Source organism: Sander lucioperca, chromosome 17 (genome assembly GCF_008315115.2).
Source record: "Sander lucioperca isolate FBNREF2018 chromosome 17, SLUC_FBN_1.2, whole genome shotgun sequence".
In the NCBI taxonomy this organism is placed as follows: Eukaryota; Metazoa; Chordata; class Actinopteri; order Perciformes; family Percidae; genus Sander; species Sander lucioperca.
This window is the reverse complement of record NC_050189.1, coordinates 18,174,220-18,196,457: the sequence shown is the minus strand read 5'-3', so window position 1 is coordinate 18,196,457 and position 22,238 is coordinate 18,174,220. Positions and strand designations below refer to the sequence as shown.

The window sequence follows — 22,238 nt, the reverse complement described above, 5'->3', positions numbered from 1 at the left end:
TTAATCGCAATGCGATTAAGGGCCGACGCAATGCGATTCATTTTTTTTTAATCGCAGGCCGATATTTATTAATTTATTTTACACTTTGCTTGGCGTGGTGCCTAACAGGCTACTATTTTGACCCTTTGCAGCACCGTTACTTATCTAAGTATACGACAAGATAAGATAATCTAATATAAGCTGCCACTTCTTCGTAACACATCCTGCTGCTGCAGGCTGCAAGCATGATGGAGAAAGACAGCAGCAATGAAATCCTGAATGGCGCTTTTTATTTTCCAAAACTCCCGGACGGCTCCTAGACAAGTCAAAAGCCATATGCACATTGTGCAAAGCCGAATTAAAATATCACCGAAGCACGTCAAGCTTGAGCTACCACCTACAGAGCTAAGCATAGTAGTACAGTTAATGTGATGCTAACGCTAGCATGCTACCCACTCAGGAGAGTGCTACTTGCTGACCTGTGGATGAAATCAAATCCCAAAAAATTACTACAGCTCTTGCGAAACGGGTTGCAACTAACTGCAGACCTGTCAGCATCATAGAGGACTTGGGTCTTAAAGATGTACTATGGTTGGCATGTTCTGACCTGTCTCGTTGCCGTCGAGGGGGACAGTAGCCCCACACACAGCCTGTATGACACGGAGAAAGCAGCCCAACTGGAAGAGCTGCAAGGTGCTGCAAATGCTGTCTCGTTAACCGTGATCACTGGACGTCAGTGAGTAATCAACATTATTTAGGAGTTACTAAACACTATATTGACTCTAGTAAGGATAGGGATTTTTAGTTTGTTACTTGGAGGAATTGTGCAATAATGACAGATTCACACATTTTTCTTTTGTTTACAGTAAATAAATAATTACAAATTAAAATCAAGTTCATAAAGTAACTTTCTTTGCATTCATTTGATTCCCAATCAAGATACACTGGTAAAAGAAGTAGGTAGTAGTAAGAAATAGAATTTTAATCGTGATAAAATATGCGATTAATCACGATTAACAATAGAACTTCAGCGATTAATTGTGATAAAAATTAATCGTTTGACAGCCCTAATTATATATATATATGTATGTATATATGTATGTATATATATATATGAAGCTAAATTTCTGAAGTTGAACTAGATTAGTGGCTTTAATGCGTAAGAAGAAGGTGATGTTATATAGTTGGAACAGTTGGAAATGGTTCCCGTCAACCATGCAACTTTTAGTTTTTCTGGGTCAAAATTTGAAATGAAATCTTTTTTCCCAACGTGTCTTTTTTGACAATTTTGTCGCGTGTTTTGGAAGGTTTCCAGATGTTTTTGTCACTTTTTGAATGATGTCTGTAGTGTAAATGATGCGGGAGGAGTAGCATTCCTAAAAAGAAGATGCCTGAAGAGGATTTGAAGATTGTTCTATTGACTTTTAATGTAAAATAAAAATGTAAAAAAGTTAACATTTAAAAAAGTATAACTAGCAGACTTCTTCTAAACGAGGGCGCACTTCCAACTTTGCGTGGAATACCTGCAGAACAGGGACATGTAAGTAGTTCTTTTGTAGATTATGGTGAACGAGTGTGTATTGTAGCAGTGTTTTGCCATTTAGAACGAGCTAGCATGCTAGCGCTAGCCAGCTCACCCGGAGACTGAAGGCAGGACACATTCAGAAACCGTATCTCACTCAAAACACATGGATAGTTTATTTTTATTATTATTTATTATTATTATTTTTAGTTTTTTTTTTATAAGTTTGTATGCGTGTGGAAGCACCAGAGACACAAAATAACACCCCAAATCCCAGAAAAAGTATTTTTTTCATAATATGGGCACTTTAAGAAGACTTGGGAGAGCATGGAGATTTGGTTATCTAAGTATACTAAGAGAAAAATCATATTCTCTCCAAAAAATGTGTATTTTTCAAGCTATAGAGGGAATAAGATATCCAACTAGCTGCCAGATACTTTCTTCTTCTCTCGTCTTCAAAAAAATAATATTGAAAAACTGGAAAAATAAGGAAGCACCTTCAATAGAGAACTGGAAGGCCCTAATGAAGTACTACCTGTGTATTGAAAGATCAATGTCAGAGGACAAAAATAAAAATAAACAATTTGATAGCCAATGGAGCCAAATTTATGATGCCCTCTAAAAAAAGCTAAATAAAATATAAAATAATAGTTTTTTAACCTTCATTTTACCAGGAAATTCCCATGAAAATTATGAATATGTATATTGATATAACATTTAAATTAATGTATAGATTTAATACTCTATTGCTATGGAAATAAGCCTGTTGTTCAAATGAACCTGATTATGCCCTCAGGCGCTTGAGTAAATCTATAAATTAAATATCAATTCAATTAAATTCAAAACTTTATTGCCATGTCAACATAGTTGATTGGAATTTGTCTTGGTGCTAACCCGATTAAAAAGACAATACATACACAGGAACATATATTACATAAAAGACAATCACATAGACAATCATTCAGACCAGTAAAAAGCTGTAAAGACCTTGTGCTATTGCAACTTCCCATAAAGTGTCTGGTGCAGTCTATAAAGTACATTTGAATAAGATGCATTTACTCTGCAAGGTGCCTGAGCATTAAGGAGCCTAATAGTAGCAGATTAAGTACTGTTACTGAGCATTAAGGAGCCTAATAGTGGCAGGGTAAGTACTGTTACTGAGCATTAAGGAGCCTAATAGCGCTTTTCCATTACATGGTACCTGCTCGACTCGCCTCGACTCTACTCGCCTCGCCTCGACTCGGCACACTGTGCGTCCATTTTCCATTGCAGATTTTAGTACCGCCTCAGCGTGGCTGGTCGTATGCCGGCTCGACGCACACACCAGCGCACAAGTATAAACATCAGGCCACATGAGCTTGTTTTAAAGTTCTGTGGAGGCTCCACGCAGAGCTTTCGCCGTAGCCTATGTAATATGTGGCCTGATGTATACATTTGTCAGCTGGTGTGTGCGTCAAGCCAGCATGTGTGTGTGTGTATGTAGGATACAGCGAAAGCTCTGCCTGGAGCCTCCGCAGAACTGAAACAAGCGGCGCCGCAGTAAACTGCCGTGACCTAACACAACGTGGAAGGTGTGTTGTTGCCAGAAGACACATTTAGTTTCAGAAGAAGCTGGAGGCAGCAACAAAAAACAAAGCTGGCTAAACTGTTTAAAAATAGCGGGTTTGTTAAGGACACCCCCGTCTGTCGCTTTCACGTCACCTTTTCGGCTCGCCTCAGCTCGCTTGGAACCTCGACTGAGGAGGTACTAACAAAAGTACCTGTTAGCAGGTACCAGGTACTTTTTTTCGTAATGGAAAACCAAAAAAGGCGAGTAGAGTCGAGGCGAGTCGAGCAGGTACCGTGTAATGGAAAAGCGCCATAATAGTGCCAGGGTAAGTACTGTTACTGAGCATTAAGGAGCCTAATAGTAGCAGGGTAAGTACTGTTACTGAGCATTAAGGAGCCTAATATTGCCAGGATATGTACTGTTGCAAAAGCGGGATGTTTTGCCTCAGAGACTTTGTACTCCTACATTCCAGAGGGCAGTAGTTGGAAGAGGGACCTAGCAGGGTGGGAGGGGTCATCTAGCACTTTCTGCGCTTTATGGTTGGTCCGCGTGGCTTAGATGGAGGCTACAGATGGGATGGCATGACCTATAATTTTGGATGCGGTGTGCACCACCTTCTCCAACTACTTCCTCTCTGAGGAGGTGGAGTTACCATACCAGACAGTGATGGAGAAGACAAGCACACTTTCCACTGTGGCTCTGTAAAATTGGAGCATTGCATCCCTAGCTACTCCAAACTTCCTAAGCTGGCGCAGAAAGTGAAGCCTCTGGTGGGCTTTGCTTATAATGAGGTTGGTGTTGACCTCCCATTCCAGGGATTGACATATGGTGGTGCCAAGAAATTTAAAACTGGACAGCCTACAAGCTTGTTGTACTGATGAGTTGACCAGTTCTAGTTTTAGTGCTAGTAGGCCTGTTAAGAGGTGAGGATTAATTCAGGTAGGACTGTGTGTTGACATATTTTAATAGGTGTATTATGAGGTGGTCCACGAAAATTCTTGATTACAAATAGTGGTCCACACACACAAAAAGTTTGAAAACCCCTGATCTAGAGCATGTCTTTAGAACCCTCTTTATTATTGTTATTATTATTTTTTTTTATTTTTTTTTTTTTTTATTTTATTGTTGTTGTGTGTGTGTGTGTGTGTGTGTGTAAGCGCGTCCTGTCTTGAATGAGGACCAGCTATGGGTAAGCGGGTAAATGGGGACGGGGGTGGGAGAGGAGGGTCGGTTGGGGGAAGGGAGGTGGGTTGGTAGGGGTGGTCGGTGTAATCAATAATAATATATAATAAGTATTGAGGGGAAATTATATTTAAAAAGAAGTCTGTATCTGGAAGTATGCAGAAGTTAGAGGCATCCAAAGAAAGTTGAAGAATAAAGTATTGGAACAATACTGTGAATGCTCCTGAATCTCACACACACACACACACACACACACACACACACACACACACACACACACACACACACACACACACACAGACACACACACACACACACACACACACAAACAGACACACACACACACACACACAGACACACACACACACACACACACACACACAAACAGACACACACACACACACACACACACACACACACACACAGACAGACAGACAGACACACACACACATACATACACACACAGACACACACACACACACACACAAACAGACACACACACACACAGACACACACACAGACACATACACACACAAACAAACAGACACACACACACGCAGACACACACGCACACACACACAGACACAGACACACAAACAGACACACACATACACACAGACACACACACACACACAAACAGACACACACACATGTAGTATCTGAAAAGCCATATACTGTAGCTTTGACTTAAGTCTTTGTTCTAATACACATGGTTCCACTCAGCTGAGGCATCAGGTCAGAGGGCAACATTCCAGAGAGGCCCCAGGAAGCACAGACCCCCACAGGAAAACGTTTTACAGTTTTGGCCCATTGCATGCACACTAAAAACCAATGCTTAGACCAAAGCCTCAATACCTAAACTTCTTGTAGCATTCCTTAAACACAGTGTAACCATAGCTTTAATACATTGTCAAATTTGCACTTTGTTTGCAATTCTTTAACACACTTATTGCGAAACACTACATGTTTTCTTACATTAGACATTTGTTCAAAAACGAAATCTCCTGTTATCATTGGGAAAACACTCAGTTCAAAATGCAAAACTCATCTGGCAATTGTAGGCACTTACATAGACACCTGAAAATACTTGCACAGAAAACAGAACACCAATCGATCTGAGCCTTAGCAAAACAAATCAGCCTCAGGGAAGACATTTAGAGAACTTTGCAGCATGTCAGAGTAAGAGGAAGACAAAGAGAGAGAGGAGACGGACGTGGAAGAGACATCGTCTCTGATGTTGACGAGGTCTGTGGCCAGATCCCAACAGAAGGTGGGATCCATAAGCCCCAGCCCCCCACCACACACACACACACACACACACACACACACACACACACACACACACACACACACACGAACAACAAGTATCCCAATAGCAATTTATCCAGTATTTTTTTAGTTATTTTCACTTTTGTTTTGTTGATAAATTTGATGATTTGTGATTCTATTTTTCTTTATTTCTGTAAGAATGTTTGTTCTTTGTAAAAACTCTTGTTTAATTACTGCAGAAATTCTACTTTTGAGTTTCACAGAAGACTGAGTCTGAGAATATGACAATTAAAATAGAAACATAAAGACTGCAGTGTTGCTGGTGATATGAAAGAGTAATTCAAATGGGGCTTGTGTGTATGATTGATATGGTGGGTGGATGGTAAAAGGGAGTAATAAATAATAAGTATTGAGCCTTAGCACTACAGATAGGCCTCAGGTAAACCATTCTGAGAACTTTGCAGCATGTCAGAGTAAGAGGAGGACAAAGAGAGAGAGAGAGGAGTCGGACGTGGAAGAGACATCGCCTCTGATGTTGATGAGGTCTTGTGGTCAGATCCCAACATAAGGTGGGATCCATGATCCATTTTGTTGCAAGAATTTCATTTTTAGAAAAGAGTGTTAAGTTTTAATTTGGGCATAGATGTGAGTTGTTAATCTCCAAGTGCTATGTCTGATTGGCTTGTGTGTAGAGTTTTGACATAATGAGCCAAATTCTGCAAAAAGTGTGTAAGCAATAGGCAAAAACTATGTATTACACAAAGCCCAGATATACCTCATGTCTCAACAGAAAAAAGCTCAGAGTGCATCTGGTTTCTCTCCCAGCTCTGCAGAAGATGGTATGATGCTGAAAACTTGATGTAATAAAACCTTTTATAATCCAGAACAGTGTCAGCGGATTCCTCTTCTATACATCATCACAGCATCGTCACTAAAGATACCACAGACAGACACACACAGACACAAACAAACAGGCACACACACAGACACACAGAAACACACACAGACACACAGACACACACACAGACACAAACACAGGTACAGACACACACACACACAGACACACACACACACAGGCACACACACACACAGACACACAATTGCAGACACAGGCACACAGACACATGTGGTGTCTTAAATAATAATGCTGTGATGCTGTATGAAGAGGAATCCGCCGACACTGTTCTTGATTATAAAAAGGTTTATTACAAACAAAGATTCAGCATCAATTTTACAAACTCCTGCAGAAAGCTTGGAGAACGACCAACCCAAATTCTTCCAAAAGTCGTTCTGCCGTTCTGCTGTTAACACAGGGTATTTATTCCATGCATTATATGACCTAAATGTGGGAGGGTGTATGTGTGTTCCTGGGGCCCCTCTGCTAATGTAATCAACCTCATAGCATAATCTTATTCTCATACGCTGTTACATATAGATTTCCTGTAGGCCTCTCCAAGGTCATTAGTTGACTGTGCCTAAACTGGTTATTCGCTATAAAATGACAGAATACACATTTACCAGGATGTATGGACCCCTTTCCTGTCATTGTTCCAGACCCAGCATCTGCATCCTCTCTTATACACAGGGCCCCAACTCTCTCACCATAGTCTCAATAACATAATACAATATGGAATATGTTTAAATGAATATATGTAGGCATAATTAAACATAAGTCAAAGTTATATATCATCAGATACAACACACACACACAGACACACACACACACAGACAGTGAATGCTCCTGAATCAGCAGAACTAAAGCTGTCAGATAAATGTAGTGGAGTAACTAAAGTAACTAGTAACTAAAGCTGTCAGATAAATGTAGTAAAAAGTACAATATTTCCCTCTGAGATGTAGTGGGGAAAATACTCAAGTACAGTCCAGTACTTGAGTAAATGTACACCACTTACTGATATATATATATATCTCATGCTGGCAGTAGAATAGCTGTGTAGTCTAGGGGTGGGCGATACTAGGAATTTTGGTATCGATCCGATATCAAGTAAATACAGGGCTAGTATCGCCGATAACGATACTTTATACTTGTAACGTCACGTTCATTTAATCATTTTGTGATTTTGCCTTTAGTTGGTTGATTATGATTATGATAAAACACAGGACAACGATTTTAGGCAAATCTAAATGTTTTCATTTACTAACTAGAACAATAAAAACACAAACAAACACAAAGGGTTATTATATTCAGCCATATTCATATTTCAGGTTTGAGGTATATGTCTTTATATCAGTGTATACCCCCTCCTCCTTCCTCAACTTTTTTTGCAGCTCGGAGTTCTCTCTCGGGTGAACTGCTTTAATGTGTTTGTGCAAATTGGTGGTGTTACCACAGTGGTGAATTACTTTTTTTGCACACATCACATGTGGCAGTGTCTGTATCAGCTGGAGTGAATAAACTCCACACAGCGCTTCTCTTTCTTCTTTCTATTCTTTACGCCATCATCACAGGCTTCGCTCACTGTTCTGACCTTCTTATATACTGTCTATGGTTCTGACTCTCTGCTCTCCGCCTTGGCAGAGCAGGAAAGGGGGAGGGGGCAGAGAGAGAGAGAGAGAGAGAGAGAGAGACAGAGAGAGGTGTGCTGCTTGCACACTGCACACATACTTGAAGAGAGGCTGTGCTCGCATGAACTCGTAGAGAAACTGCAACAAAAGTATCGATCTCATCACGACAGTATCGATCTGATACCAATACTCATCTTGGTATCGATACTATATATATTTAGATCGATACACCCAGCCCTGCTGATCTTATTGGACCGTTTTAGGAGACAGAGCTCGAGGTAAAGCCACACACACACACTCAGGTAAAGCCTCTAATGACTGCTCTTTATCACGGCGATCAAAGCGAGGAGAAGGCTGAGCTGCGCATGCGTCGCCAGTGAATGATTTCAGGTGTGCTCCGTGTGTTCTCCTCTGACTGCATTAGCAGCATTCCAGCTGGGTGAAGCTGTCCTCAACATAGAGCTTCTTCTACCACATTACTGATCACTGGCTGCTACCACACTCCTTTTACAGGATCTGGTGTGTGTGTGTGTGTGTGTGTGTGTGTGTGTGTGTGTGTGTGTGTGTGTATTTTCTAGGTGTATAGCTTCCTTGCAGAAAATCACACTTCTTCTATTTTTTTTTAATATATCAAAATGAGAATAATGATACAAAAAAACGATAATTCCCTCCAATATCGCAATTAATCAAAATGATTGATTATGATTTTGGCTCCCAATGATCACAAAAACAGAATTATTTACGTTTTGCAATAAACTCTTTTTTTCTTTTGTGTTCTGAATAATATAATAAAGTTTAAATAGGACAAGTATTAAGGCAAATTTCACAGTTGTGTTTTTTTTACTGTTGATTTATTAAACTTTTCCACTGTTTTTTAAGTTCAATAATTGCAACATCTTTCCAGAAGTCAACGAGTGAGCGTGTTAAATAATCTTGATTTCTATATTGACCAAAATAATCGTGATTATATTTTTTTCCATAATTGAGCAGCCCTACTGGAGAGGATAAGAAAATGCTGATCCTTATGCATTAGCTGTGATAACTTGCAATATTGTCACTAAAGACAGGGCTCCAGACTGCCAAAATGCAGCAACTTCAGATACGGCAAAGGAAGGACAGTCACTGTTTACTTCATTAATGTGTTTACTGTGTTCATGGACTGAGAATGGGAGCAGGATTCGGTTTCGGATTCAGCAGAATCTTAACCAGTGGATTCGGTATTCAGTCGTACCCCAAAAATCTGGGTTCGGTGCATCCCTAACCTTATTATTATTATTAGCCTGCATTAAAATACAACAGGCACATATTGCTGTTCAGTTAAGCCATGTCATTATTTTAACATTGTGACCATTGCTGGATTTCAGGACAAGAGAAGAATGGAGGAGGACAACCAGAACCAGGAGCAGCGGAGCAACAAGGTCCCCAGAAGACAAGCAGCAGACTCAGACTCTGATACCAACCATGTTCAGGTCAGTGTTCAGGACACAACAACCACTCTAATGCAACCAGGAAGAGAGTCGATGCTCCATGGATCATCCGTTAATTCTTTTGTTAGAGATCAAATGTGAAAAAAAGGAAGTTGTAGGAGCCCATTGAGTCATTGTTTTTGTTCATTAAATGTCTGTAATGTACATTCTGACCCCTAGGGTGTAGTATGGGATATACAATATGAAATATTCAAGTGACAGTCATTGGTGCTGTTATATTGCCTTCATGAAGACTAAAAAACTGCTGTTCATATTGTTATTAGAAGTTTGGTGAATATAGTACAACAGTTATATTACTTTTCCATGCGCATGGTATTTGCCATTCTTAGCACACAGTGTGTGTTCTGTCCAGTAAACTGGGACTATAATTTGAGAGAATTGTACAATTACAAAACCTATCCTAATTGTACAATCCTCCTTAGTTATAGTCATAGTTCACTGGACGAGTATCTATATAGAGTAGACTACTGTACATTCATGAATCAACAGGGAGAGCGACACCGCAGTGTTATTATATAAATTAAGCGTCAGCGTCAGTTCTGGCAGGCCAAGTAGTCAAGACGCCGCTAAATGTTATTAGCCAACAACACGGTCTCATCAGCTGATTTGCTTTAGCTGATCTGCATCAGAGCATCAGCTGGTCAACTCCCCTCGCTGCTAATAGGCTACGCTCAACAGGGCGCCTTACTTAAGCTGCTTTAGTTTGTTCCTAACTGATTGTTGTTTTAGTTGCTCCTAACCGCTCGTGACCGTCCGCTTCCAATTGCTCGCTACTTCATTTTGCCTTAACTGCCTGGGGCCTAGTTGCTCCATCTGCTTGCTGCTCACATCGTGCTACTCCCCGGGCAAAAGCACGCTCGGAAACGGAGAAATCTCGAGCCGGCCAGCAGGCCTACTGCACAACAGTGGTGGAATATAACTGAGTGCAAGTGCTTCGTTACTGTATATAAGTACATTTTTCATGTATCTGTACTTTGCTTGAGTAGACTCAATAGTGCATGCTTTGGGCTTTTACTTCGATACATTTTGCAGCAATTATCTGTACTTTCTACTCCACTGCATTTCTACAACGTTCCGTTACATTTTCTGGTCAGTTTTTCACCCTGCCAAATTGTCTTCCTGACCGTCACACATTTGCAGTCCGCAGGGAAGCCTTCAGCAGCTTCTCCTGCACCGCCACACCAAGACCCGCCTTTCAATAGCATTTATTGGCCAGGCACGTATCGCTCCCGGTACTACCGCTGCTCCCATTACTGCTGCTGCTCCCGATACTCTATATAGTATAGTTATCTTAAAAACACTCCCAGTCCTCCTCAGCTGTGAAGCCGCTTGTTGTCCAAGCCCGTTTGTTCTTGCTAAATACATGTGTGCAACATTCCCTGTTCCGTGGGAAATAATGCAACGTCGAGCTTCGTGCTGATCACCCTGATAGCTAACCAGAATTGTAAGTCGGAATGTAAACTGGGCCACAGATGGTAAGCACAATAAAATAAACCTAAAATTAACTTAATTACAATGCCACGGCCATACTGTTTTTTCACTTATTAATAGAATAAATCTTTATGCAAGTACTTTTAATACTTACAGTGCGTTTAAAATGAGGTTCTTTTTACTTTTACTTAAGTAGGGTTGGCATTGTGGTACTTCTACTTTTTCTAATGGCTACTTAGTTTCATCCTCTTGTTTTAGTTGTATTGCAAGATGATTGCCTGGTGTGGTCTGTTTGGGGGGAATACTTTAGCTCTCCCAGTCCTAAACTGTGAGAGCGTCCCCTAATGCTGCTGCTGCTGTCCCCTGACTCTGCTATTTCATGGTGCTCATGAAAGGTCAGGGGACTCCTCTGAACAGTGCCATACCGCCAAATTTAATTCATAAAATTTCCTAGAGTATGAGGGTGTGCCCTGACAGTACCTAGGTAAGGACTACTAGCCAGTCAGAAGCAGAGTATGAGTGCGTGCCCTGACAGTACCTAGGTAAGGACTACTAGCCAGTCAGAAGCAGAGTATGAGGGCGTGCCCTGACAGTACCTAGGTAAGAACTACTGGCCAGTTAGAAGCAGAGTATTAGGCGAGCATTATAACATGTGTTACAAAGTGACGCACATTCATCACGGAAGTATAGGCTGGACTACATGATGAGGTTATGAAGAGTACCTTTGCTTCCATGATAACATGTCAGCAACCGACACATATATACATTCATTTTGTCATAAATTATTGTATGAAGAGTGAAAATTGTGAGTGAGAGCAAGTCCAGCGTTTAAAGAAGTTTGTTCACTAACTCTCTCTCTCTCCATGTTTGTCTGTTGCTATAGAAACGGAGAGGAAGAAAGGGACCCAAACGTCACAGCTGTCAACACTGTCACAAATCCTTCACATTATCTGCATATTTAAAGATTCATCAGAGAGTTCATACTGGAGAAAAGCCGTACAGCTGTGATCAATGTGGGAAAACGTTTTCTGAGAGTGGCAACCTTAAAAGACATCAGCGCATTCACACTGGAGACAAGCCTTACAGCTGTGATCAATGTGGGGCAGCTTTCATACAACAGAGTACCCTAAAAAGACATCAACGCATTCATACTGGAGACAAGCCGTACAGCTGTGATCAATGTGGGGCAGCTTTTGCACGAACGGGTCACCTGAAAAACCATCAACGCATTCACACTGAAGAAAAGCCGTACAGCTGTGATCAATGTGGGAAAACATTTTCTCAGAGTGGCCACCTTAAAAGTCACCATCGCATTCACACTGAAGAAAAGCCGTACAGCTGTGATCTATGTGGGAAGACTTTTTCTCAGAGTAATAGCTTTAAAAGACACCGGCGCATTCACACTGGAGAGAAGCCGTACTGGTGTGAACAATGTGGTAAAACTTTTTCTCATAGTAGTAACCTTAAATGTCACCAGCTCATTCACACTGGGGAAAAGCCATACGGGTGTGGTCAATGTGGGGAAACGTTTTCTAATAGTAGTAGCCTTAAATCTCACCAGCGCATCCACACTGGAGAGAAGCCGTACGGGTGTGGTCAATGTGGGGAAACGTTTTCTATTAGTAGTAGCCTTAAATCTCACCAGCGCATTCACACTGGAGAGAAGCCGTACGGGTGTGGTCAATGTGGGGAAACGTTTTCTAATAGTAGTAGCCTTAAATCTCACCAGCGCATCCACACTGGAGAGAAGCCGTACGGGTGTGAACAATGTGGGGCAGCTTTTTCTCATAGAAATAGCTTTAAAAGACACCAGCGCATTCACACTGGAGAGAAGCCGTACAGCTGCGAACAATGTGGTAAAATGTTTTCTGAGAGTAGTAACCTCAAATCTCACCAGCGCATTCACACTGGAGAAAAGCCGTACTGGTGTGAACAATGTGGGGCAGCTTTTTCTGATAGTGGTCACCTTAAAAGACACCACCAGCGCATTCACACCGGAGAGAAGCTGTACAGCTGCGAACAATGTGGTAAAATGTTTTCTGAGAGTAGTTATCTTAAATCTCACCAGCGCATTCACACTGGAGAGAAGCCGTACTGGTGTGAACAATGTGGTAAAATGTTTTCTCGGAGTAGTCACCTTAAAACTCACCAGCGCATTCACACTGCCTCGTAGTGAACATGTTTCAGAGCCAAGCTGTTCCCTCCTGCCTCTTCCTCATGCCCTGATAGCCTTATAGATAGTTGTTATATTCTGATCTCTCCACATTGAAGGCTACGGAGCCCCGGAGGTGACATGGAGTGGGGAAAAAAACGAAGAAAAAAAAAAGTGTGCTGGGGGCAAACCCTAAACTCGAGATCTCAACTTTCAAACTCGAGATTTCGAGTTTGTGACATGGAGGGAAAAAAAAAACAAAGAAAAAGAAAAAAATATTAATAGTCAATATGGATATGCTGGACTTTTGTGCTGCTTATGGATGTTCAAACGAAAGAAAAACAGCAAGGGATAACATTTCACAGGTGACAATGTGTTTTATGATATGTATGCCGCCTTCGACCTGAAATCTGAGCTCCAGTGGCAGCGGGAGGCGTCTCTTCCCCCGGGCAGGAACACAGCTTTGCCTCGCTGCTGCGCCGATCCTCCGGTCATGTTTCGTTGTTCACAGTCCGAGTCCCGCCAGACTCCCTTTTAGGGTTGGGCATCATGTGGATTTTAACGATTCTGATTCTTCCTCTCGATTCCGGTTCTTAATGATTCTGATTCTTTGAGGGGTGGAGTTGAAACTGGTCACATGCCTATTTTCACAAATAAGAGGAAAGTTTTATTTTGATTCAGTGTTGGTTTGCAGTTTTACTGCTTTTTCAACGTAAAGTAAAGCCAGACTAGAGTGCTGCTTACTGTGCTCCAAGGCTGCAAAACAACAAGCACCTGGCTGCTTCGGAAACCAAAACTTGCGCATGTTAAATTGGGAAGCGATGATCGGATTTGAAACCAAATCCTCCAAACGATTCCAATAAAGAAACGATTCCGATGGAATCCTAATTTTTGAAACGATTCCAAATATTAATCGGTTCTTGATGCCCAACCCTACCCGCCACGGCCACGCCCTATGACGAAATTTTTTTCTTTTAACAACTTTTCATCTTTAACGTCTTAAGATGGAACAGACCGAATTTGAAGTTGATCGGATAAAATCTCTAGGAAGAGTTCGTTAAAGTACGACATGTGGAAATGGCCAAAATCGCACAAATTTCAAACTTTCACTTCAAAATGGCGGACTTCCTCTTGGGTTTAGGGTATGGCTCCAATGACGTTTTCTGTACGTCTTGACATGCTACATATCTGTACCACACAGTACACAAATTTGTGCGTAATATGCGCAATTTTTATCGTTTCAAAATTATTTTATTAACTTTTTGTCCTGCCCATCTGGAGATGCTGCCTGCCAAATTTCGTGCAAATCAATCGCACGGTCTAGGAGGAGTTTGAAAAAGTAGGTTTTTGATAAATCACGATTTTTCCCACATAAAAGTTTAAGCAGAAATGGGCGTGGCCTATATCACGTGATTAAGTTGGATCCAGGGAACGCGTGGATATATGGTTTTTGAATGTCCGGTGTACGGTGTGGGAATTATAGGGCCAAACGTGTTTTTTCTGCTATAGTGCCATCTAGTGGTGGAAGTGGGTCAATTGTTGCATCTGAGGTCCTTGCGGAGGTTGGGACCAGTCCTGAAAACAGCAACCCCCCACCATGTACGGTTTAGGCTGTAGTCGAAGTTTTAGGCAGAGAAGAATAATAATGATGATTAATCCTTAGAAAAACAATAGGGTTCCACAGCCCTGCTGTGCGAACGGCGTAGCTCTTGCTACCGCCGGTTCTTCCAGACTCGGGCTTGGACCCCTAATAATAATTCCTTCAGTTCCAATAGGGCCTTTGCTACTGTCGGCGCTCGGGCCCTAACAAGAGTTATCTTGGGACACTTTACAGATAGAGTAGGTCTAGACCACACTCTATAATTTACAAAGACCCAATAATTCCAGTAGTTCCCCCGAGAGCAAGCATTCAGTGTGACAGTGGCGAGGAAAAACTCCCTTTTAGGAAGAAACCTGGGACAGACCCAGGCTCTTTGGTAGGCGGTGTCTGACGGCGCTGGTTGGGGGTGTGATGAACAGTGGCAGGAACAGTCATAATAAAAGATAATGGAACTATGACTAGAAATAGTAGTCGTAGTAGTTCATGGCATAGCAGGACACTGCAGGGCACCGCAGAGCGTAGCAGGGTGTAACAGGGCATAGCAGGACATTATAAGTACTCTGTTATCTTAAAAGGCAATCGTAGCTTCTCCTGCCTCCGTAGCATTGAGGCTGTGCTACCCCCGTCTCTCTCATGTAGCCTCCACACTTGCAAGTACCTGGCAAAGGGCCAATAACCTGAAGCTGCTCAGACTGAGCAGTAAAATTAGCAGAATCAGCAGTAAAAGGAGCCGAGTCGACAATAAATACTGTCCCTCCCTCTGCATGCCCACCCATTAAAAACCCTGAGTTTTCCTTTGTTCGCTGACACACTCTCTCAGACTGTATTGTCACTGTTAAACTGTCTCCTTCTACTTGAAGAAGAAAATAACATAGATAACTCCAGCGTGTCAGACAATCTTGATTTCCAGCTTCATCACCGAACACCAAAGACATTTTCCACAACAAGTCCCCTTATTTGTTTTAGGCTTTGAAAACATTTTTGACACCCTTATATACTCCAAAACTCCCAAAAGTTGGCGCAAAAACCCTAACCTTTGAGAATTGTGAGACTATACAGCGATTGGTCCAAACATTCCTCTCTTGTTGTTTTATAGTTTAACATTATATTTTCTTCCTTTTGTGGACTTTCCATTTACTAATTTTTGACATTTTATATTCACTGTTTGTATTTTCTGTGACTGAATGTGGTTTTAAATCTGTTGAAGTTTGTTCAGACTGAAACTAAAGACACTGATGATGTTATGCATCCTCTGACATCACAGAGACACACACACACTCAGAGACACACACACACACACAGACACACACACACACACACACACACACAGAGAGACACTGATGATGTCATACAAAGTCAGAAATAAGAAAGCAAACAGCTGATTTATTTATCGGACTTGTAGAATAACATCAATGATTGAATTGTTTTAAATGTTTTGGAATGTGGAACAATTAAATGTAAATAAATGAAATAAAACGAGGCCACATGCTGATTATTAGTGACTTGATTTGGTGGATTTATTCTTCCTAACTTGTCTGTGTTTAAACTCCTAATTAAAAGTTAACGTTTATGTCACTAAAAGTTCTGTTGTTGCTGCTGACAGACTCAGATTATTATTCTATGTTATTATTCTATGTGTCTGACAACATTATGGGATGGATCCCTACAGAGACAGACCTTTTAGTTAAAGAGTAAGATCCTTTTAGTTTAACATGAAACAGCCCCGAAATCACCATCACCAAACCCACCAGACTCCATGTAAATAATCAGGACTTTTAGCATGCATACTGTTGTATCTATCTTTTCTTCTGTATGTGTGAGGTGAGACAAAGGACAACCAATGAGTGCCCCAAACATGGACTAGGAGAAACAGAGTCACCTCTGTTTTAGGGCCTCTCTGCTAATAAGTAATCCTTACTTCATGATCTCATAACAGGATGTTCTCATACGCTGTTAGACATATGTTTCCTGTAGGCCCCACCAAGGTCATAGGTTAACTGTGCCTTAAACTGTTCTTTAGCTGTAGAATGACAGAATACATAACAACGCCTGGACATATATTTATCAGGGCCCCTTTCCTGTTATCCTCTTAAGCATGTTTTACAGTAACCGCAGCCCGCATGGCGCATCCAAATGTGATGTCATGAGATCACCGTGACTATTTATACTTGCGCTGGTGCTCGCGACACTAGTTGCAGTCTTCACCTGAACAGAGGTGGCGCTAATGAGCAAAGGCTACAGACGTTGCTCTTTCTACGGACTAAAAGAAGAAGAAAAAAGTAAACAACGGCAGAAGTGGCAGCAGCATTGCCGTCAATGCTTTGATTTGATTCGATGACCTACTTCGTCGGATCAAGCCTTTCATTCACCATAAAAGAACTCATCTTAACCCAGTAAGTTTACAAGAGAGACTAGCAGTCACTGTGAGAGCCTTGGCATCCAGTTGGCTGCAAACCCGTTCGGCCCGCTTTGTCGCGCGCCGCTGAGAAAAAAAAGAGCCGTGCGCGACAGCTGGGCGTGCACTACAAATCGAACGCACCAGCAGGATATGACATCATTTTGACGTCACGATGGCGCGCGCCACCTTGGATGTGTCCAGTATAATTCACCTATTAGACCCAACATCTGTATCCTCTTCAATTTTCTCATGTATAGGGCCTCAATCTTCTCACCATGACCTCAATAACACATTGCAGTATGGAATACATTTGAATACATGCAGGCTTAATTAAAACTTAAGTCAAAGTTGTAAATCTTCAGATACTACAATAGAGCCAGCATATTTCCACATGTAAATGGGTGAATTAAGGGTTAATTTCAACCAAACCAGAGTGGTGATTGTTGGAACAGTGGAAAGATGAACCAAGACGGCTTTTGGTAGTTTGATTTAGTTTCTGTCCACTTTAAATGAAGTGTGTTTTACCATGATAAAAGTAGTGATTATTTACATGGAGTCTGGTGGGTTTGGTGACGGTGATTTCGGGGCTGTTTCATGTTAAACTAAAAGGATCTTACTCTTTAACTAAAAGGTCTATCTCTGTAGGGATCCATCCCATAATGTTGTCAGACACAGAATAATAAGTCTGTCAGCAGCAACAACAGAACTTTTGACATTGCAGTTCTTAAGATTGATGATGAGCTGTGGTGAACCGACTTCACAACAATCTGACAGTAAACACGTTTCACAAGCAGGAGGATTTACTGCACACACACACACACACACACACACACACACACACACACACACACACACACACACACAGATAAAAAGACACTGTAGTCCATAATAACATTTAATAATATAAAAAGTGACAAAATAAACAATAAAACAGATAATCTTAAATCATCTTTAGTGTTTAAATGTGATATCTGTCTTCTCTAACATGTCTCTTTGTGTCTGTAGATTTAGATAATGCCTCAGTTACATATTTTAAACATGACATTGTTGGTATCAGTAATCAGCCGGGGAAGTTTCATGTTGTTATCAGTTAGTTCACTTTTCATTTTCACCCTGTTCAGTGGTAGTAGCTCAGTCAGTAGGGAGTTGGGTTGGGAACTGGTGGGGTTGCTGGTTCAAGTCCCCTCACTCTGACATCTCTCCATTAGTGCATGTAGTGGTACTGAGCATGGATGTGTAATACAGGCCTGTGTGTAATATGTGTGTAATAACAACAGAGAAAACAAAGAAAACATTGTAATGTCCCCTTATACTAGTCTTCTGTTATTATGGGTCATGAAAGCTCAAAGCCATGCAGGGTACCAGGGCCCATTGAGGGCGAGATGGTTGGAAAATATGGGCCGAATTGCACAAGATGTCTGTCATATTGGTCAAAAGAATTTGGGTTTCCAGCAGGGGGTTCTCTAAGTACAAATAAGCTAAGAATGTTAAAGTTTAATGTGTGGACGAACCCAACAGGAGGTCCGGTGTATTGAAATTAATTTTTCAAATTATTGACGATTTTGACAATTTTTAGAGGTTTGTACTTTGATGAACTCCTAAAGATTTGTTCCAATTGACTTCAGAAGTGAGTATGGACCTTTTTCACAGCAGACATGTTGACTTGTCATTGTAGGAAGAGCACAGCTGAAGTTGATAACGATGGCTCAGTTCCATCTAGTGTCCCAGTGAGCTATTTCAGTGAGTCAGCATGAACAACACCAGGGCCTCTCCTAAGGGGAAGGCAGCCATCATTAATGGGTTTGAATACACCTGTGCTGTTCCTACTATGACATGTCAACATGTCTGCTGTGAAAAAGGTCTATAAGCCAAAGACCCTGGCGAAGTCGTTGACATCACAGTTTAGTGGAGACGCGGGGTCTTTAGTTCAGGTGTCAGACACGATGTGAGTCTACACCGCTTGGACCAAGTGCCAAAACGAATTACTTTTCCCCAGGGAATCAGAACAAGAAAGGAGTTTATTCCCACATTAGCTGTTGCCTTGGTGATTGGTGGATAAAATATACTCAAACAAAAATACTTCTAATACGTCCCTGAAACAAAGTGAGCCCTCAGGAGGATATTAAAGGTTTTATATACCGTATGTTATGTGTTTAGAAACCAAAGCTCGCTCCGTAACATACATACTATATAGGGAACAGTTTGGAACACATCTTATATCTTATATCAGAAACACTTTGATTAAAATAGAGTAGAAGTAGAAGATTTCATGCGCACGTGTTTTGTTTCTCTGCGTCTGAACTCCTCGCTGCTGCTCTGAGCCACTGCTACGCTATCCCTCACTGCGCTAACCCTCGCTGCGCTATCCCTCGCTACGCTAACATTCCCTACATTGAATAAGTCGCCGAGCCGATTCCTGTAAACATTTTGACGATGTTTCAAAGCTAACGTTTCAGATGTTTCCTTGGATGCCGTTTCCACGACAACAGGTTGGTTACCGTGGGAATGACTGATGGGGCCGAGGAAGCCGAAGTGAAAAGGTCTCTTCCTGTGAGGACGGCGAGGAAGAGGACGTTTCCTGACATCTGGTTTAGCATCTGTGCTAACATCTGAAACTGCTTTCTCCCTTTCTACAATAGCGTTAGCACCGATGCTAGCTCCAGTACCGGCAGGGTACTCAGTCGTTTTCCCGCTATCTGCTGTAGCTTCTGTGCTAGCGGCGTTTTCTTTCTTTTCCATACTCGACTCACTGCCAGTGTCTGCATTAGCGCCGTGGCTAGCTCCAGAGCTAACATACACGCTAGGAAGGCTAGTGGGGGGCTCTGCTTCGACACTAACATCGTTACTAGAGTCAGATGTAGCTTTAAGGCTCAAATCTGCTGCAGACTCCTTCACCAAGCTGTCAGGTTTAGTGTCCATGTTGGCTTCAGAGCTAGCAGTGTAAGTTCTGTAGTTTACGTCAGGGTTTGCTTCTCCTCTTAGTGATTTTTCAGACTTTTCACGACTGATTTCGGAGCTGAAGTTAAAGTTAAACTCTGGGCTGAGTTTTGAATCAGAAGTCGGGACGGGATAGAGGTGAAGTTCTGCACTCTGGGAGTTGTTCCCTGAGTCTGAATCAAGTCCTGGAGAGCCTGACGAATCCTCTGATTCAGAGGTGAAATGTCCAGACTCGGTCGGTGTTTTTGGTGAGGAAAGAACCAACAGGACTTCCTCACTGCTGGAGCTGACGGCTGGACTCCCGACTCTGTAGAGTCCCGGGACGGACGCAGTCAAACCCACAACCTCCTGACTCTCCTCAGAGCTGTCAGAGTTTAAGCTAACGTTGACCCGAGAGAAGGACCTGGAATTTCCCTTGGACACAGTATCTTGGGGCATGCTTAGAAACATACTCTCTACATCCTGATTTAGACCGACTGGGTTTAAGCTAGCACCGTTTTCTACTTTCACAGAAGCGTCTTGAACCTGTTTTCTGTCTAGATCAGGACTACTCAAGTCAGAATGTGAGTTTGTTGTGGAACCAGTAAGCTGCCGTGTGGAATCTCTTGGACCAGTTCCTTGCTGGAAACTGGAACTAGTTGCCTCAAGGCTTTCGTCACTGTCAGGAACTCTGGTCTGGTTTTTGGGATCTGTGCTAACTCTACCAAAGCTTACAGACTCTGAACTCTCATCGCTTTCATCAGAACTCAAAGTAAAACCCGTCTGTTTGCGGGAAGGAAGGAAGGAAGTGGGAGTCGAACCGAGGACTTTACGACTACCCTTTGATCCGGTCACTCCCCGGTTGACTGAAAGAAGATCTACAACTTTCTGGATCGAGCGAAAAACTTCCCCAAGTCTAGAACCAAACGTGGATTCTTCGCTAACGCTTCGTCCGCTTGAAGCTACTTTGCCGTAGCTCGTTTTCCCCGAGCTTGAACTCTGAGAAACTGGACGATAAACATTTCTCGCTGGTTGATCATTTGTCTCTGCGCTCTCTGTGCTGTTGTTAAAATCATCAGAAAGTGGATCAGAAGTCTCTTTGCTGTTTGAATCATTAGTAAAGTGCTCTGACCTGGAGTTGTTTTTGTCATTAAAGTAACCAATGACCTCGCTGCTCTCTGCGCTGTTGTTAAAGTCATCGCTAAACATCGGGCTCACGCTAGACTCAGTGGTGTTTAAAAATAAAGAATCAAAGTCCTCAGAAAGAGTCACTAACATCGGTTGATCGCTCATCATTTCTTCTGATGACACATTTTCCTCTTCATACTCTCTCCTGATTGGCCGGCTGCTGGTTTCTGTCTCAGTTTGGGGAAGCAATGCCATTGGCTGGACCTTGTGCATTTGAGATTCCTCGCTGCTCTCACTGCTTGAACTGTACGAAGAAAAGAACGAAAACGACATTTACAAAATATGCAGAGGCAGAAAGGACGAGTATGAAAATATTCTACTTCAGTACAAGTAGTATTACTTTAAAAAACTATAACTTCAGTACAAGTACTAATGTAACGAGCTGCCAGATCTTTTTCAAAATTTGTACTATGGGGCGCCCTGGTAGATCACCTGGTAGTGCGCGCGCCCATATACTGAGGCTCAGTACTTGACGCCGCAGCCGGAGGTTCGACTCCGACCGGCGGCCCTTTGCTGCATGTCATTCACCCCCCCCCCCCGCCCCCACCCCACTCCCCTTTCATGTCTAAGCTGTCCTGTCATAATAATGGCCTAAAAATGTCAACAAAAAAAAAAATAATAATAATTGTGCTACGGAGTGTTTTGGGAGATTAAAGAAGTCGTCATTGTTGCTTTTTAAGACATTTCTTTCAACGTTTTTAAAATGTTTACTAACCGAGCAGCTTTGTATGTTAAAGTGTGGATGTACGAGTAATAAAACCAACAAGACAAAAGAGAAGAAAGATGGCCGGTGTTTACCCGCTGGCGTCCATCTCGTCCTCAGCCAGGATGAAGATGGTGAAGCTCAGAGAGGAGTTGGTTTTCCTGTCTTTGACCTCCACAATCACACCCGGCGGGGCTTCAGGCAGAGTGGGCGGGGCTTCATGTAGAGTGGGCGGGGCGTGTTGGTAGGTCACGCCCACTGCAGGAAACACAGCAGGCAGCTGGAAACAAACGATAGGATAATGGAAAACATAAAACACAACGTTGTGTTTTTCGTCGC

The 22,238-nt window shown here is 42.1% G+C and overlaps 1 protein-coding gene and 1 long non-coding RNA gene across 29 annotated transcripts in view; both read left to right on the top strand.

The window, feature by feature from the left end:
• LOC116059945 (zinc finger protein 135-like) overlaps positions 1–13,426 on the top strand; it is a 71,429-nt gene extending 58,003 nt beyond the window's left edge. For 25 of the 28 annotated variants that reach the window (XM_035993864.1, XM_035993858.1, XM_035993855.1 and 22 more), the window contains one exon: positions 11,826–13,426. In XM_035993864.1, coding sequence (XP_035849757.1) covers positions 11,826–13,115 — 1,290 coding nt within the window. In that variant the 3' untranslated portion in view covers positions 13,116–13,426. Of the gene's footprint in view, positions 1–8,210; positions 8,303–9,388; positions 9,494–11,825 lie in introns of those variants that run through there. The other 3 variants (XM_035993857.1, XM_035993850.1, XM_035993875.1) reach the window with 2 other exon arrangements.
• Positions 2,590–3,487, top strand: LOC116059946. Its single transcript, XR_004107420.2, has 3 exons — positions 2,590–2,637; positions 3,272–3,278; positions 3,375–3,487. It is a non-coding gene; the product is annotated as an uncharacterized LOC116059946 (long non-coding RNA).
• Positions 13,427–22,238: the final 8,812 nt, after the last annotated feature.